The sequence below is a fragment of the Panthera pardus genome, unplaced genomic scaffold (assembly GCF_024362965.1).
Source record: "Panthera pardus isolate Hobbes unplaced genomic scaffold, ASM2436296v1 HiC_scaffold_6, whole genome shotgun sequence".
In the NCBI taxonomy this organism is placed as follows: Eukaryota; Metazoa; Chordata; class Mammalia; order Carnivora; family Felidae; genus Panthera; species Panthera pardus.
This window is the reverse complement of record NW_026526991.1, coordinates 63,873,488-63,893,069: the sequence shown is the minus strand read 5'-3', so window position 1 is coordinate 63,893,069 and position 19,582 is coordinate 63,873,488. Positions and strand designations below refer to the sequence as shown.

Genomic DNA, 19,582 nt, shown 5'->3' with positions numbered 1-19,582 from the left:
AAGAAAACTAAATAGAACCTACGAATACAATGGTACACCATCAAGTGTACCAATGTGCATATTATGGGAGTCCCGGGAGACGAAGGAGAGAAAAAGGGAGAAAAGTTTTTGAAGAAATAATGGTTAAAAACTTTCCAAATTGATGACACACGTAAATCTACACATTCAAGGAGCTCAACAAACTTCAAAAGAATAAATTCAAAGACAGCCACAGCAAGGTACACAATATTCAAACTGTTGAAAAGAGAGAATCTTCAAAGCAGCAAAAAGTGACTCATCACATTATGAGGGAAACTCAATGAAATTAAAGCCAATATCTCATCAGAAACCACGGAGGCCAGAGGCAGTGGGATGATATATGTAAAGTGTTGAAAGTAAAAACTATCAACCAAGAATTCTAAGATGAAGGAGAAATTAAAATATTTCTCAACAAAAGGTAAGGAAGTTCATTGCTAATAAACCTGCCCTACAAGAAATGCTAAAGGGAATCTTTCAGCCTGAAATGAAAGAACACTAGATGGTAACTCACAGTCATATGAAGAAATAAAGATCATTACACAGGTCACACAGGTAAAATACAAAAGCTAGCATACCATATTTTTGGTATGTAACCTCTTATTTTTGTTTCCTATGTGACTTAAAAGACGAATACATAGGGGCACCTGGCTGGTGGAACGTGCAACTTTTGATCTTGGGGGTTGTGAATTTGAGACCCACATTGAGTGTAGAGCTTACTTAAAAATATTTTTAAAAAAGACAAATGCATTGGGGCGCCTGGGTGGCTCAGTCGGTTGAGCGTCCGACTTCGGCCCAGGTCATGATCTTGCGGTCCGTGGGTTCGAGCCCCGCATTGGGTTCTGTGCTGACAGCTCAGAGCCCGGAGCCTGTTTCGGATTTTGTGTCTCCCTCTCTCTCTGATCCTCCCTTGTTCATGCTCTGTCTCTCTCTGTCTCAAAAATAAATAAACATTAAAAAAAAAATTTTTTTTTAAAAAGACAAATGCAGGGGCGCCTGGGTGGCGCAGTCGGTTAAGCGTCCGACTTCAGCCAGGTCACGATCTCGCGGTCCGTGAGTTCGAGCCCCGCGTCAGGCTCTGGGCTGATGGCTCGGAGCCTGGAGCCTGTTTCCGATTCTGTGTCTCCCTCTCTCTCTGCCCCTCCCCCGTTCATGCTCTGTCTCTCTCTCTGTCCCAAAAATAAATAAAAAAAAAAGTTGAAAAATAAAAAGACAAATGCATAAAACAATAATTATAAATCTATTGTAACAAGCACACAGTGTATAAAGACATAATTTGTGACAATAACAACATAAAGAATGGAAACAGAACTGACAGGAACAGAGTTAATGTATGCTCTTTTTTTTAAGTTGTTATATAATTGGGGTGCCTGGGTGGCTCAGTTGTTAAGCATCCAACTTCGGTTCAGGTCATGATCTCACAGCTCTTGAGTTTGAGCCCTGCATCAGGCTCTATGCTAACAGCTCAGAGCCTGGACCCTGCTTCAGATTCTGTGTCTCCCTCTCTCTGCCCCTCCTCCCTTGGGCTCTGTCTCTGTCTCTCTCTCAAAAACAAACATTAAAAAAATAATAAAAAAATAAATAAATTTGTGATATAATTGACATATAACATTACATTAATTTCAGGTGTACAACATAATGATTTGATTTTTATAGATATTGCAAAATGATCATCATAAGAAGTCTAGTTTAATGTATGCTCTTGAAGCTAAAGTGTTATCAATTCAAATTAGATTCCTATACACTTAGGATATTAACTGTAATCCCCACGGTAACCACTAAGAAAATAACTTTAAAAATATACAAAAAAAAAAAGGCAATAAAGAAGAAATTAAAATGATACATTAGAAAAAATCAGACACGGGGCGCCTGGGTGGCTCAGTCGGTTGAGCATCCGACTTCAGCTCAGGTCACGATCTCGCGGTCCGTGAGTTCGAGCCCCACATCGGGCTCTGTGCTGATTGCTCAGAGCCTGGAGCCTGCTTCCGATTCTGTGTCTCCCTCTCTCTCTGTCCCTCCCCCGTTCATGCTCTGTCTCTCTCTGTCTCAAAAATAAATAAACGTTTAAAAAAAAAAAAAGAAAAAGAAAAAATCAAACACAAAAGAAGACATATTGGAGTAATTGAGGAACAAAAGAATATGACATATAGAAAACAAATAGCACAATGGCAGAAATTAGTTCTTCATTGTCAGTAATCACTTTAAGTACAAATGGATTAACTCACCGATTAAAGACACAGATTGGGGAAAAAGATATTTGTTCTTGTGGTCAACATGTGACCAACCACATGTTGCTTATAGAAGACTCACTTCAGATACAACACACAAATAGGTTAAAAGGAAAACAGTGAAAGAGGATATTCTATGCAAACAGTAACCAAAAGAGAACTGAAGTGACTCGTCAAATATCAAACAAGAGGCTCCTGGGTGGCTCAGTCAGTTCAGCTACCAACTCTTGATTGCCGCTTGGGTCATGGTCTCACAGTTTATGAAATCGAGCCCTGCGTTGGGCCCTGTGTTGACAGTGTGGATCCTGCTTGGGATTCTCTCTCTCCTCTCTCTCTGCCCCTCTCCAGCACTCTCTCTCCCTCTCTCTCTCTCAAAATAAATGGGATAAACATTTTTTAAAAATATATCACATAGGGGCGCCTGGGTGGCTCAGTCGGTTAAGTATCTGACTTTGGCTCAGGTCATGATCTCACGGTTCCTGAGTTTGAGCCCAACATAGAGCTCTGTGCTGACAGCTTGAAGCCTGGAGTCGGCTTCAGATGCTGTGTCTTCCTCTCTCCCTGCCCCTCCCCTGCTCACACTCTCTCTCTCAAAAATAAACAAACAGTAAAAAAATTTAAAAACATATATATCAAACAAAATAGAACTTAAGTCAAAAGTTGTTACAAGAGAGGTACCTGGGTAGCTCATTTGGTTAAGCAACCCACTCATGATTTCAGCTCAGGTCATGATCTCAGGGTCATGAGATCAAGCCCTACATTGGGTTCTGTGTCTCCCTCTCTCTCTGCTCCTACCCCCACTCTCTCTCTCTCTCTCTCTCTCTCAAAAATAATAAACATTTAAAAAAATGTGTAAAAAGGGGCGCCTGGGTGGCGCAGTCGGTTAAGCGTCCGACTTCAGCCAGGTCACAATCTCGCGGTCCGTGAGTTCGAGCCCCGCGTCAGGCTCTGGGCTGATGGCTCGGAGCCTGGAGCCTGTTTCCGATTCTGTGTCTCCCTCTCTCTCTGCCCCTCCCCCGTTCATGCTCTGTCTCTCTCTGTCCCAAAAATAAATAAAAAAACGTTGAAAAAAAATTTAAAAAAAAAAATGTGTAAAAAAACATCACAGGAAAAGCAGACCAATATCCCTTATGAATAAAGACACAAAAATCCTCAACAAAATACTGTACTAGCAAACTGAATCCAATGATCATACACTATAACCAAGTAGGATTTTTCCCAGAAATATAAGGGTGGTTCAACATAAAGAAATCAACGTAATATACCACATGATCATCTCAACAGACACAGAAAATGCACTGGACAAAATTCAGCACCTGTCACAATAAAAACACTCAGCAAAACCTTGAAGACATTATGCTAAGTGAAATAAGACAGTCACATAAGGACAAATTTGTATGATTCCACTTACATGAGATTCCTAGAGTAGTCAAATTCATAGAGACAGAAAGTAAAATGGGGGTTGTCAGGAACTAGGCGAGTTAGTGATTAATGGGTAGAGAGTTTCTGTTTGGGAAACTAAAAATATTCTGGAGATGGATGGTGGTAATATTTGCACAACAAATTCACAACAATGTGAATGTACTTAATGCCACTGAACTATACACTTAAAAATAGCTAAAATGGTAAATTTTATGTGTATTTTACCATAATAATACACACGGACATTCGTACAGACACACACACACGTACATACACACACAACAACCTAGGAATAAAACTTCCTCAAAATTAAAAAGGCATTTATGAAAAATTCACAGCTCAGTGGTGAAAAACTGAAAGCTTTCCCTCTAAAATCAGGAATAAGCTAAAGATGCCCACTTTCACTACTACTATTCAACATTGTACTGGAAGTCCTTGCAAGACCAATTAAGCAAGAAAAACAAATAAAAAACATACAAACAGGAAAAGAAAAAGTGAAGCTATATCTATTTGCATATGACATGACTCTACATACAGAGAATCCCGTAAGTCCAGGAAAATGTTACCAAAGCTAAAAAAAGAATTCAGCAAAGTTACAGGATATGAGATCAACATAAAAAATCAGTAGTTTCTAAATAATCAGTAGTTATTGCCAGCAATAAACAATCCAAAGAGGAAATTAAGAAAACAATTCCATGTATAATAGTATCCAAAAGAGTAAAATACACAGGAATAAATTTAGCCAATGGTATGAAAGACTTGTACAGCTTTTCCTTGACTTACAATGGGGTTACATCCCAATAAACCCATCGTAAGCTGAAAATACTGTCAGTCAAAAATGTATTTAATACATCTAACCTACCAAACATCATAGCTTAACCTAGCCAAATGTACTCAGAACACTTACATCAACCTACTGTTGGGTAAAATCATCTTACACAAAGCATATATTATAACGAAGTGTTGAATATCATGTAGTTTATTGAGTACTGTACTGAAGGTAAAAAATGGAATGGTTGTATGGATACTGTACAGTTATAAGCATATCATTTGCAACCCTCATGATCACCTGGCCAACTGGGAGCTGTGGCTCACTGCCACTGCCCAGCATCATGAAAAAGTATTGGACTTCATACCACCAGCCCAGTTAAAGTTCAAAATTCAAAATTGGAAGTATGGTTTCTACCATGTGTATCACTTTTACACCACTGTAAAGTCAAAAAAATCATAAGTTGAACCATCGTAAGCTGGGGACCATATGTCGGTTGATGGGGTGCCTGGCTGGCTCAGTTGGTACAGCATGTAACTCTTGATCTCGGGGTTGTAAGTTTGAGCCCCAAGTTGGGTGTGGAGATTTAAAAATGAAATCTTTAGAAAAAAGAAGACTTGGGGCGCCTGGGTGGCGCAGTCGGTTAAGCGTCCGACTTCAGCCAGGTCACGATCTCGCGGTCCGTGAGTTCGAGCCCCGCGTCAGGCTCTGGGCTGATGGCTCGGAGCCTGGAGCCTGTTTCCGATTCTGTGTCTCCCTCTCTCTCTGCCCCTCCCCCGTTCATGCTCTGTCTCTCTCTGTCCCAAAAATAAATAAAAAATGTTGAAAAAAAAATTTTTTAAAAAAAAAAAAGAAAAAAGAAGACTTGAAAAGACACTTCCCCAAAGAAGATCTACAAATGGCCAGCAAGTACGTGAAAAGATGTTCAACTTCATAGTCAAGGAATAGTAAAACACGATCACAATGATATACTACTTCACACTCATTAGGATGGGTTTAATTAAAAAAACAACAAAAAGAAAATAGGAAGTAAAAAGTTCTGACAAGAGTGTGGAGAAACAGGAACTCTCATACATTGCTGATGGAACATAAAGCAGTTCAGATGTTATGTAAAACAGCTTGAGAGTTCTTGAAACAGTTTAGTATATACTATACATCTACCAGAATGGCCAAAATCCAGAACACTGACAACACCAAATACTGATAAGGATGTGGAGCAAAGGGAACTCTCACCAATTTGTAGTAAGAATGCAAAATGGTACAGCCACTTTGGAGGACAGTTTGGCCTTTTCTTAACAACACTAAATATATTCTTACCATATAATCCCGAGTTGCATTCCTTGTATTTACCCAAAGGAGTTGAAAATTATCTCTATACGAAAACCTACACATGGATGTTTATAACAGCTTTATTCATAATTGCCAAAACTTGGAAGGAATCAAGATGTCCTCCAGTAGGTGAATGAATAAACTGTGGTACATCCAGACAATAGAATATTATTGAGTACTAAAAAGAAATGAGCTATCAAGCTATGAAAAGACATAGAGGAATATTAAATGCATATTTCTAAGTGAAAGAAGCTAATCTGAAAAGGCAACATATTGTAGGATTCCAATTTTATGACATTCTAGAAAGGCAAAACTGGAAACATTAAAAAAAAAATCAGTGGTTGTCAGGGTTGGGGTGGAGGAATGAATAGGCAGAACACAGAGGGCTTTTTTTTTTTTCAAGTTGATCTTTTTTTTTTTTTTTTTAAACATTTATTTAGTTTTGAGAGACAGAGAGAGACAGAGCACAAGCAGGGGAGGGGCAGAGAGAGGGAAACACAGAACTCGAAGCAGGCTCCAGGCTCTGAGTCATCAGCACAGAGTCGGACGTGGGGCTGGAACCCACAAACCGTGAGATCATGACCTGAGATGCTCAACCGACTGAGCCACCCAGAACACAGAGGACTTTTAAAGCAGAGAAAATCCTCTGTATGATACTCTATGATGGGTATGTGTCATTCTATATTGGTCCAAAACCACAGAATGTATACCATCAAGAGGGAACTCTCAGGTAAACTATAGACTTTGGGTGATTATGATATGTCAATTTAGGTTCATCAATGTAGGTACAGAGTGGGTACCACTCTGGTAAATGATGTTGATAAAAGGGGAGGCTATGCATGTATGGAGGCAAGAGGGTATATGGGAAAATTCTGTACCTTCCTCTCAGTATTTCTGTGAGCCTAAACTGCTCTAAAAAGTCTTTAGATTTAAAAACAAAAAAAGTTAAGCATAGAATTACCATATGAGCCAGCAATTCCACGCCTAGATATATATACCCAAGAGAAATGGAAACATATGTCTAGTACAGCATCGTGACTATAGTTAATAATACTGTAATGCAGATTTGAAACTTGCTAAGAGAGTAGCTCTTAAAAGTTCTCATAAGACTCAAATACAGAGAACAAACTGAGGGTTGATGGGGGGTGGGGGAGAGGGGAAAGTGCGTGATGGGCATTGAGGAGGGCACTTGCTGGGATGAGCACTGGGTGTTGTATGGAAGCCAATTTGACAATAAATTATATTAAAAATAAATTAATTTTAAAAAGTTCTCATAAGAAAAAAATTGTTTTGTACGGTGAAACATGTTAACTAGACATTGTGATCATTTTGCAATATATACAAATACATAATCATTATGTTGTACACCTTAAACTAATACAATGTTATATATCATTATACCTCAATTAAAAGAAATCTACACAGAAAAAAACAGAAAAATAGAAATCTACACAGAAACTTGTATACGAACGTTTATAAACATTGCAGGTCAGGGCATCTGGGTGGCTCAGTCAGTTAAGTATATGACTTTGGCTCAGGTCATGATCTCACAGCTTGGCTCATGAGTTCGAGCCTGTGTCGGGCTCTGTGCTGACAGCCCAGAGCCTGGAGCCTGCTTCGGGTTCTTTGTCTCCCTCTCTCTGCCCCTCCACTGCTCTCTCTTTCTCTCCCTCTCAAAAATAAGTAAACATTTAAAAAATTTAAAAACAAAATGTCATGGTCATCTCCTTTATAAACAACCCCTACAGTCTACCAATTGATGAATGGATAAACAAGCTGCGTTATATACATAGAAAGGGTTATTCAGCCATAAAAAGGAATGAGATACTGAACTACTGATACATGCTACCTGTGAATGGACCCTGAAAACATGATGCTGAGTGAAAGAAGCCAGACACTAAAGGACACGTTACACGATTCCATTTATATGAAATATCCAAAATAGGTAAATCCATGCACACAGACTACAGAGGGGGAGGGGGAAATGGGGAGCAACTGCATTAAGAGGTACAGGGTTTTCTTTTGGACTGATGGAATTGGTGGGTGGTCGCACAACATTGCGAATGTACCAAATAACACTGAATTGTTCACTTTAAAATGGTTAATTTTATATGATGCGAATTCCACCTCAACTTTAAAAAAAAATGAAAGACATAAAATTCTTTTCAATATACAGAATTTGATCCTCTTTCCTTTTTTTTTTTATAACAGCACTATTTTGACACAATTCCTGTACTATACAATTCACCCATCTAAGGTGTACAGTTCAGTTGTCTTTAGTGTAGTCACAGAATTGCCCAACTATCAAAATTAATTTGCAGGTATGTATATATGTATGTATGTATGTATGTATGTATTTTAATTAATTGCCACACCCAACATGGGGTTCAAACCCCAACATCAAGAGTTACATGCTCTACCGACAACCAGGCAGATGCCCCGGACCACAATTTTAGAACACTTATCAACCACCCCCCAAAAAACCCAGTACCATCAGCAGTCACTCCCCCATTACCTCTTTCCCCAAGCTCTAGCCAACCACTATTCTACTTTCTGTCTCTACAGATTTGCCTATTCTGGACATTTCATAGAAGTGGAATCGTATATTGTGTGATCTTTTGTGACTAGCTCCTTTCGCTTAGCATTTTTTTCAGGGGATTTCCTTTATTTTAACAATAAAAGTTTGTACCAAGTATTAAAGTGTAAGGGGAAAAGTAAGAAAGATATTAAAGAACCATTTAGAAAATGGTTCTTATATACCTTATAATATACCTTATATTACTGAATATAAGGGCAGATCAAGTCCAAAACAGAAATCCAGTTAAGGTGAATCTTTATAAAATCTAAATCAATAGATCTGAAGTGAAACCATTATAAGATGCAGCAGAAAATAAGAAAATTAGGTTAGAATGAATACATCAGAGAATGTATTTTACAAAACAAATAGCTTGACAAAGAGAACATTTTCCCTAATAAAGGTGTAGGAAAATCGATTAGAAGGTTTAATTATAGAGAGAAACACAAAGAGCAAAGAATCATGGTCTTTGTGTATAAAAACTCCTCCAGTCAGTGCTTCTCAACATGTGGTCGCTGGATTACCTGCATCAAAATCACCTAAGAACTTGTTTAAAAAATCAGATTTCTGGCCTGTGCCCCAGAAAAATCAGTGAAGATGAGGCCCTGGGAACTATTTTTAAATAAGCACTCTAGAGGACTCTCATGAACACAAACGTTTGAGAACTAATATCTAATTAACACAAATTAATGCAAATGATTAAACGTGTATCAAAGTCAGGAGAAGAGTGACAAGAGCAAAATGCAGGAAAAAGAGGAAGGTGAAAAAAAAGAAAGAAAAAATACTTGACGTTTTGGCACATCGTGCTCTGGGGAAAACAGAAAGTGATGTTTGGAAAACTCTTGCAGAATTGATGTTAGAAAAAAATTCTAAAGGTGTGAATTTGCAAACCATTCTACTAATACCAGCGTAGACCATTCGGGGTATGACACCGGAAAGCAGTTTTAAATGTAAGGTTATATGGTACGGAAAGCACATGACACACGCACAGAATGTTGACGATGTTAACTATTTTTATAACAAGTATGGCTATAGTTAATTACCTCCATCTTCTGACAAACTAGACAAAATCAAACTTTTTGCTGTGGTAGTCTTTACATGAACAACAGTATGAATTATCAACTATTATGTCAGACACTGAGTATAATAAGCTCAGGGTTAGGGCATTTATTTTCAGACCAAGTTAATCTCTATTTTTCGGGTCAGACTTATGTAAACAAGGACAGACAAAACTAGAGTTAAATTTCTTAACACTAAGAGCATTGCATGATAGCACTTAAACTTCCCTGAAAATCACTGAAGTATGTATACAAGATAGCCTTTATTATTCTAGCTGTAAGCACAGATTCCTGAAGGTGAAGTACTAAGTTCTAACTCATTATTTTACTTGAGAAAAATCCATTTTGGGTTAGCAGAGATAAAGACAAGAAGTTTACATTACATAACTCTCAAAGTATCTCGCGATCAGAACACAAAATTTGTCCGCTTTCACCATAAAAAACATCTTTCTCCTATAAACTCAAACTGTTAAGTTCTGAAGTCTCTTCTAACTCACTTATTTAGATTGAGCTTTATAATGCATTTGGAAACCCAATTATATTCCATCTAACCCTCACGTGCAGGTGTTTCAACATTTCCAGACCTGATTCTAGTACATCTCATAAACGAAACAAACTATACTGGGGAAATGAAATAACTAATGCATGCAAATAAATTACATGGGAGGTTATGCTTCTTTCATAGGAGATTTTTATTTCTGATCAATATTTGACTTGATACACTAAGATCTAGAAGTATCTAAAAGTTCTCTGACGCTTTTTCTTTTCATAGCTTATGTTTCAAAAGGCAGACATCCTAGAATTAATCCTTAAAGCAAGCTAAGGTACAGATGTGTGGGCTTCTTCACCAAGGTTTCCTTCCAAGAAGCAGTCAACCAATATTCATCAATAAACCCCAGCTCCCAACTCCCCAGATGTGGCCCCTTCACACACCTCCAGCCCAACCTGACCACATATACACATACACACTATAGGTCTCCAATCTCTCACACTGGCACAACGGCCTCTCAACATTCATCTGGTTGCTAGCCAAGGGCCATTCCTGCTTCTTCCACTGATCCTGCACAGACCTGACACTGCCTTCTTCTTCCATTTCTTCCACAGCAGTCACTACTCGAAGTAACAAAGAAAAAAGTCAATTTTCCCTAACCGCAGACAGCTTATTTAACTCTAAATACCTCCCTCCCACACCCCTCCAACCTTATTTATTCCCTTCCCTGCTTTTGTTATTCAGAAGGTGCAGGGTCAGGTAAAAATCTCACTCACCTCATGCTATAGGCACCAGCACCCAGTTCCTGGCCGATCCCGGACAGACTAGCATCAAAGTCCTGCACCAGCCCAGATTCAATCACTTCATCGGCCAGAGGCAGCTTCAGAGCCCAGGCCATGCTGGCTCCTTCCTTGCCCCAGGAGACACCGTTTCTTGTACAAAGGCAAGTAGTGTGATTCTACCCAATGGGGGCAAGACTGGAAAACTCCAAACCAAGATCTCCCACGCCGTCCCCACCGACCACCCCCAAGCCCGAACCGCACTTCCCGCACAACTAATCTGCCGTACCCTCAGCTCCTGGCTCCTGCCTCGACTTCCAAAATCCCTCCCACCCAGTTCTTTGGAGCCGTGCGAGGGCCCCTGTGCTTAGCTATTCCAGATTCCGCTGAGGCAGCCCTAGGCTCCCGCACTCCCACTGCTTGGGCTCTCCCCTCGAGCTCGTGGTGGTCACTTGCTGCCTCCCAAACAGACCAGCAGCAGCGACCCACTGCCTACCCGGCACTCCCACGGCGCTTTCGCACCTTTCTCCCCCGTCCCCTTCTGCTGGAAGCCCCCCTCCCTCCCGGGACCCGCTCTCCCTTTCCCCTCCAGGCCTCGCTTCCGGTCAGTCCCAAGATCACTTCCGGTCACCCCTTCTCAACCCCACGGCTCTTAGAACCCAATCCAGGTCTCCGCCGAGCCGACTCCCCGCCCTCTGCAGTCCCCCAGAGCCTCGGAACATGGAAGGGGAAAGTCCAGCACCGGCTGGAAACCTAGACTCGCCAGGGTCCTCCACCGCCCGCCGCCCCGGCGCCAACCAATCATGGCGCCCTCTTCCTTTGCGGGTCCGCCGAACATGACGTCACCCCGGAGGTCGCCAATGAGGAAGAGAGTTCGCGGGCTTCGGCAGTGATGATAGGCTAGCTGCGCGACGGCCCTCCCCGCCCCCGGAGATGGGCTGGGCGGTCTGGGAGAGAACCCCGCGTGCGTCGGGTGTCTGCCGTTTAAATGGCTCTTTCTGAGGCTACCTGAGTCCTGCCTAGGGCGGTGTGTACCAAGTCGACACTCTAGGGCGTGGATGGAGCCTTCACTCTAGTCTTACCGAACTCACCCCGGCCCCTGGAGGACTCCGGACCGTTTCCCCAGAGCTCCCTGTAGGGGTTCCTTTGCTCCTGGAATGCTCGCTCTCCTTAAACTCACCTCTCCGAAGGTCAAGGCTCGGCTTCTACTCATCTTCCGCATTCCCCCTGATGCGTTAGAACAGGCATGAGATAGGTGAAAGTTGTCGTTTTCAAAAGGTCGTGGTCTGAAGATCACGATTTGGGTTGGCGTCTTCACTTGCTAGTTTGGTGACTTTTCGAATAATCACTTATCTCACCGAGATTTCGTTTCCTCATTTGAAAAGCAAGGATAACCATCCCTGCTCCCCCTTCGTCCTGTTAGGATTAAATAGTAATGTCCATTGTTTATCAAGCATCAACTATATGCCAGGAACTTTATTACGTTGTTAGTAATCCTCAAGACAATCTTGCAATTAGAATTATAATTCTAAGGGTAAATATTTATGACCCTCATTTTACTAGTAAGGAAAGAAGGCTAATGGGGCTAAATTGCCCACAACTAAGTTACCGTGCCAACTTCAGAGCTGATTCCAAAGTCTGATGATATTTTTCACTATAAAACACCGCCTATATGTGAAAGTATTGGCTCATTGTTGTATTTCATTATTTAACTTTTTACAGTTCGCCCTGAATTGTATATATTTGCCTGTTTCGCTAGACTGCGATTTCCTAAATAATAGGAAAGAAATCTTTCTCAGGCTTGTGTTCTACATATCTCCTAGTATAGTTTCTGCATTCAATAGGACTTTTTAAAAATGCTTATTGAGGGGTGCCTAGATACCTCAGTCATGATCTCATGTTTGGTGAGTTTGAGCCCTGCATGTGGCTAGCACTGACAGTGCAGAGCCTGCTTGGGATTCCCTCTCTCTCCCTCTGCCCCTCCTGCTCTCTCACTCTCTCTCAAAATAAATAAACTTTAAAAATAAATAAGGGCACCTGGGTGGCTCAGTCAGTTAAGTGTCCAACTTTGACTCAGGTCATGATCTCGCGTTTCGTGGGTTCAGGCCCCTGGGTTGGGCTCTGTGCTGACGGCTCAGAGCCTGGAGCCTGCTTCAGATTCTGTGTCTCCCTCTCTCTCTCTCTGCCCCTCCCCTGCTCGCACTGCCTCTCTGTCTCTCTCAAAAATAAATAAACATTAAAAAAATTTTTTTTTTTAAACGTGCCTATGAGTAAAGCAACTGGAACTGGGCTCAGAAGCCAAAAGAGAGATGCCATAATCAAAATTCTTTGTAAACAAACATTAGATCCATGGTAGTATTTTTACATGCCTTTTAGGTGGAACCATGCCTCCTTGAATGACAACTCCATCTCAACATGCATCATCTGGGCAAGTAACTTTAAATCTCTGATGTAATAATGAGAGGCTCATATTTACTGAGCCTTTCCTAAGTGCCAACCCCTGACTAGGTGTTTTATGTACATAATCTCATTTAATTCTCACATCACTCCTGTAAGAAAGGTACCATTATTAGATGCATTTCATAGATCAAGAAACTGAGGCTCAGAAAAATTAATTGACTTGTCCAGGGTCACTCAGCTTGTGAGTGGTGAAGCCTGACTGATCTCACAGTCTGGACATGTAATCATCATGCCACTGTGTCCCTGTAGATGGTTTTAACCTAAAAAAACATCTGCTTCCTACCTAGCCTTCTTTTCAGAGATGCATTTTGAAGCCTGTGGAGGTGAGAACATAAATTTTCAAAAACTGGTCACGTGAAGATAGCTTGAATGAAGCATTTTTTAAAAGTTGATTTATTCATCTTAGAGAGAGAGGAGGAGGAGGAGGGACAGAGAGAGAATTGTAAGCGGGCTCTGCACTGCCAGCACGGAGCCTGACATGGGACTCAAACCCACAAACCATGAGATCATGACCTGAGTTGACATCAAGAGTCAGACGCTTAACCGACTAAGCCACCCAGGGGCCCTGAAGCATTTTTTTTTTAATCTGCAGAAAAATAGGGGCGCCTGGCTGGCTCAGTCAGTAGAGCATGTGACTCTTGATCTTGGGGTTGGGGGTTCATGCCCCACGTTGGGTGTGGATATTACTTAAAATCTTAGGGGCACGTGGGTGGCTCAGTCAGTTGAGTGGCCAACTCTTGATTTCTGCTCAGGTCATGATCTCACAGTTCGTGAGTTTGAGCCCCATGTCTGGCTGTGTGCTGACCGCTTGGAGCCTGTTTGCGATTCTCTGTCTCCCTTTCTCTCTGCCCCTCTCCTGCTCATGCTCTGTCTCTCTCTTCCGAAAATAAATAAATACACATTTAAAAATGAAATCTTAAAAACATGCATAAAAAGAGCACAAAGTGAATAACTTTAAAATAAAGCAAGGAATATTCATATTAGATGTTTGGAAGAGATCATTGCCATATCCAAGAATCTCGTAGAGCCCTGTCCTCTGGAAAATATTTAGAAAAAGACAGACATCTTCTTCTCAGAAATGCTTGAGCTCAAGTTTAAATTCTGAACCAAAATAAAGACTTCACAAAAGTCCTCCTTGCCACTTATTAATTCTAAATTTTTTTTTCAACGTTTTTTTTTATTTTTGGGACAGAGAGAGACAGAGCATGAACGGGGGAGGGGCAGAGAGAGAGGGAGACACAGAATCGGAAACAGGCTCCAGGCTCCGAGCCATCAACCCAGAGCCTGACGCGGGGCTCGAACCCACGGACCGCTAGATCATGACCTGGCTGAAGTCGGACGCTTAACTGACTGCGCCACCCAGGCGCCCCCACTTATTAATTCTAAAATAAACTGGGTAAGATGAAAAATAATTCCTAAGCTTCCCTCCCAATTGGAATGCAGATCAGCCTTGAGATTTATGTCTGTGAGCCCAGATCCCTCTGTGGGGAAAAGATTTTATTGACTGTTTACCCCTGGAATTCTGTGCCTGGGGGAAATGGACTTCTTCCTTCCTCTCCCTTTCCCAGTGCAACTCAGAGTGAAATTGGAGTGCCAGGGCTAGAAACAGGGATTCCAGGGATAGCCCTGGGAACTCTGCTTCCAAGAAAAGATCACCAGGCGTTCCCCTGGAAATCCAGCACCGCCTATCAATAAACCAAAGTTTGTATGCGTAAATTCATCCCACAACGCAAATCACGGCTCTTACTAGAGATAATAAGTATGACTAACTAGAATACCTGTGGCACAGAGTTCCAAATTCAGTATTCTGGACCATTTGGGTGGCGTTAAGGCTTATCTGCAAAGGGCTCATTTCTCTAGATTAGGTCCCGAAACAGACACTGTTTAGATGGAACTGAAGAGGTTCAGAATGAGCCTCCCCAAAATGTGCCGCTTTGGCATGTGGACTGCTTCGAGCTGAAGTCAGTCAAGGCCCAAAAGACTCAGGAGACGCTTTTACTTTACTTTTAACTGCCTAAAATACTTGAGATGGAGTGCCTAGTCCAGGAAGAGAACTATCATCAGAGATAACTACAGAGAATATGAGCTAAGTATGGTAGCTGTGGGAAGCTCAACAGGGCCTGTTTGTTCCGATTCCTTTTTGGCTCCGTTGTCTCTGCATCCCGTGGCAAACATTTACTTACCTACTACTTGCTCTTCCCATCTTCCTGTAAATTATCTTCCTCCCCTGTGAAGTCTCAGACCTCTACCCTCATCCCCATAGCTCAGGAGGCCATATAAGCCTCAGTTGCCTGACCACCTGGGGGTCTCATGTTCTTATGGGCCTTCTGTACATATGCAATTAGATTTCCTTTTCTCCTCTTGGTGTGTTTTGTCAATTTAATTAAGTGACCCACCAAAAGAACCTAAAAGGGTAAAGGAAAAGTTCTTCCTCCTCTACAGAACACGGTAGAGCTTACCCTGGATGGTAAAAACATGTGGAAATCCTACAAAAATGATCAGGACAGAAAAGCAATTCCCAGGTCCCATCCTGTATAGCATAAGGTTAAGCACACAGGCTTTAGAAACAGCCTACCTGGGTTCAAGACTTGGTTCTGCAGCACACAAAGCAACACTAAGTAGGTTCCTCATCTTGTCTGCACTTCAACTCCTTACCTATAAAATGGGTATAGGAATCAGCTTGGGTGGCTCAGTTGGCTAAGCATCCGACTTTGGCTCAGGTGAGTTCGAGCCCGGCATCAGGCTCTGCGCTGAGAGCTCGGAGTCTGGAGCCTGCTCTGGATTCGGTGTCTCCCTCTCTCTGCCCCTCCCCTGATTGTGCACGCTCTCTCTCTCTCTCTCTCTCTCAAAAATTAAATAAACATTTAAAAAATAAATAATATGGGCATAGTTACTGCTTTACAGAATTATGGTGAGAATTAACTGACAAAATGCATGTTAAGTACTTAGAAGAGTACCTAGCACATAGTGATCAGTATTATTATGACTGATAAAAAGGGGACCCTAGCACCTGTCCTGCCTACTTCTCAAGACAAAACAATTCTCTCAGAGGCTTGAGGGCTCAAGCTTCTGGATCAGCACCTGTCCATCCCCTAGTCTTCCCTTCTCATTCATTTACTGAAGTCAGAGTCTCTATTGCTGGGTTCCCCAGGCAATTATTGGGCATTTTCCTTTAGATAACAGGAAGAAACCATTATCCGGGCAGGCTTTGTTGAGGGACTGGCCACCTAGGTTTAACTCTTCACATCTTCCCACATCCCACCCCGACAAGCCCGTGAGCTCCAGTCTGGCTTCTTTGAAGGAGTGTAGTTGAGAGAAAAAGAAATCAAAAGCTTTCACAGCCATGCAGCTCCCAACAACTTCAGGTTGTGATCTGTATCCAGAAACCAGCGCAATCTTCTCCAGTCCATAAAAGACCAGTTCTCCCTTCACAGCAGTCCTTAGCATGGTGGACAGCTGCAATATGATGATTTATAAGAAATTTACGTATACACACACACACACACACACACACATATATATATATATATATATAACCAAAATATATTTCTCATACATATTTGGTCTTCATCCATAGTTCCTGGCTCACAGGCCCCAAAACCCTTGGAATTTCCTGAGCAATAGGGCTATGGGAGCACAGCATCTTTTGCGATATTTGGTCTGTCTTCAGTTCCTGAAAATGCTTCAGAGCCATGAAGGTAAAATGAGTGTCTTGTTGTTCATAACAACCTCCTTTTCACCACAACTGGGTTTGTTAACAAAGGTGGCTTTGGGGGCGCCTGGGTGGCTCGGTCGGTTAAGTGTCTGACTCCTGCTCAGGTCATGATCTCGCAGTTTGTGAATTCGAGCCCCGTGTCGGGCTCTGTGCTGACAGCTCAGAGCCTGAAACTCACTTCAGATTCTGTGGCTCCCTCTCTCTCTGCGCCTCCCCCGCTCACACTCTGTCTCTTTCTCTCTCAAAACTAAATAAACATTAAAAAAAATAAAAAATAAAATAAAAAACAAAGTTGGCTTTGGGAAAGCACTTACGGATGGGGGCTGCTTCCCAGGGTAACTAACCATGAATAGTGGGTTGGAACTTTCAGTCCCACCTCCTGATTCAGGGAAAGGGAGAGGGGCTACAGTTTGAATCAATCACCAATGGCCAATGAGTTAATCAACCATGTCTATGTAATGAAGCCTCCATAAAAACCCCAAAGGAAGGAGTTCAGAGAGTTTCCAGGTTGGGGAACAGAACTGTTCCATGTGCCACCGTGCCAGGGTCCCAAGCTCCAAGAACACAAAAGCTCCTTTGTTCAGGACATCACCATGTGTATCTCTTCACAGGGCTGTTGATTTGTATCACTTATTCTAGTGAGTAAATGGGTTTCCCTGAGTTCTATGAGCCATTCAAGTAAATTCATTGAACTCAAAGAGAGGGTCATGGGAACGTCTAATTTACAGCCAGTTGGTCAGAAGTGTAGGTAACAACCTATACTCACAGTTGGCATCCTGAGCTGCAAGGGGGTTGTTGGAGCCTCCGATTTATAGCTGGTCTTTCAGAAGCACAGGTAACAGCCTGGGCTTGTGATGGTGGTTGAAGTGGAGGGTGGTCTTGTGGGACAGAGCCTTTTACCTGTGGAATCTGATGCTATCTTCAGGTGGATGAATTCTTGAGTTGAATTCTCGGATACCTTGTTGGTGTCCGAGATTGCTCGTTGGTGTGGGGAAGCCTCCACACACACATCAGAACTGGGTCCAGGAGGGGCGCCCGGGTGGCTCAGTCGGTTGAGCGACTGACTTCGGTTCAGGCCATGATCTCACGGTTTGTGAGTTCAAGCCCCGCGTCGGGCTCTGTGCTGACAGCTCGGAGCCTGGAGCCTGCTTCGGATTCTGTGTCTCCCTCTCTCTCTGCCCCTTCCCCACTAATGCTCTGTCTCTCTCTGTCTCAGAAATAAATGTAAAAAAAAAATTAAAAAAAAAAAAAAAGAACTGGGTCCAGGAACCCAAAAGAACATCCCAGGAATAGAAACTCCAGTCCCTCCACAAACCCACCCCTCTTCCTTGTAGGCTGTCCTGGGCCAACTGTCCGGAACCACATTCGGCTGGTTTAAGCCAGAGATATCAGCTTCCATTAACCGTTCTGGTGGTAGCTGCCTTTCCCAGGTCAAGGCCAGTTGTTGGCCAGATTCCATTCACTCCCCCATAGCACAGTCTAAACCCTGCATGGCTAAGCAGAATCCTCTGTACCTGCTTTCTCCCAGTTGCATGAAGTCAATGACTTAGCTCTTACTATTTCTTGAAGGAGAGGACAGGAAATACATTCAGTCATCTATCAGACATTTGTCAAGGACCTGTTGTGTGCTATCCTGACCTGGATACTGAGGAATCCCAGCCTAGTGTGGACAGCTAATATTAGGGTTATGACATCTATGCAGAAGTAAGTGTTGGCTTCTATTTGACTTTTCTGCCCCATCGTTTCAGAGTGCTGTAAAGCTTCTCTGACCCCTGAGCCTTACATCAGAATATTGGACACCTATTGTCCCTTGGGTGGAGGTAGGGTGGTAGAACACAATCTAGAATGAAGCACACTGCCCGGCTCGGGGATGTTAATTGGGTGGAATCAAAGGTGATGCCTTGCTCTCACCTGTTTTGATTATGGAGCCCAGACCTTATCCATCCCAGGTAGGTGAAAGAGGAAGGAGGGAGGGCTGCAGGGGTGCATGGCATGAAGCCAACTCCTAGGAGGTAGACAAGTAAAGAGGGGGGCCCTTATTATAGCCGTGCTCTCCTTGCTCTAAGCTCAAGTGGCAGGCCCTAACATTTGTAGGCCTGAGCAACAACACAAATGAAGATCCACTTACCATGTAGCTAAATTTGTGTTAAGACAAGCTAATTGCGGATGATCTAGCCTCCTATCACGACAAGCATACCTTCATCATCACCTGGAAGGCCACGTTTGAATTTAGACTTCTAGCACTCCTTGAAGTGCTAGACTTCAAGTTCTGTGCTAGAATGTTCCCCAGTCTTGGTCCCCAGCCCACTACCTGCCTTCTCTCCCCGGGTGGCAGACGCACCTCACACTGCAAAGGGCTTTGTATATACTTATCAACACTCCAGCTTGCATATCCAAACTCCATCCCCCCAGCTCTCCAACAGAGAGCTGTCCCTTGGTCATCTCTTGGGGCTAGGAATGTGCACAGTCTATCGGGACTCAGAGAAGAGGGGAGGGAAAGTGGGCTTTGCAGGGAATTCTGGGGTCCTACTCGGAAAAAGGGCGCATCCCCTTGACCTGCATTCCGTGGGGAGGGTCATGGCAGGGCCTTCTGAAGTGATAGTCCCGGGCACTGGGTCTCGCCCTCTTGCAGTGGGATTTTCCAGGCTCTGAGTTCTGATAGCAAAGGCAGCTCCCAGATCCTTCTCTGGCCTCTCCCTATCAGCCCCACCCTGAGAGGCAAAGGATAAACGAACAGACCAG

The 19,582-nt window shown here is 42.7% G+C and overlaps 1 protein-coding gene across 4 annotated transcripts in view; it reads right to left on the bottom strand.

The window, feature by feature from the left end:
- Positions 1-11,490, bottom strand: part of TFCP2 (transcription factor CP2) — a 45,969-nt gene extending 34,479 nt beyond the window's left edge. For 2 of the 4 annotated variants that reach the window (XM_019419375.2, XM_019419376.2), the window contains exon 1: positions 10,663-11,490. In XM_019419375.2, coding sequence (XP_019274920.1) covers positions 10,663-10,784 — 122 coding nt within the window. In that variant the 5' untranslated portion in view covers positions 10,785-11,490. The remainder of the gene's footprint in view (positions 1-10,662) is intronic. The other 2 variants (XM_019419377.2, XM_019419378.2) reach the window with 1 other exon arrangement.
- Between the last annotated feature and the right edge of the window lie 8,092 nt (positions 11,491-19,582).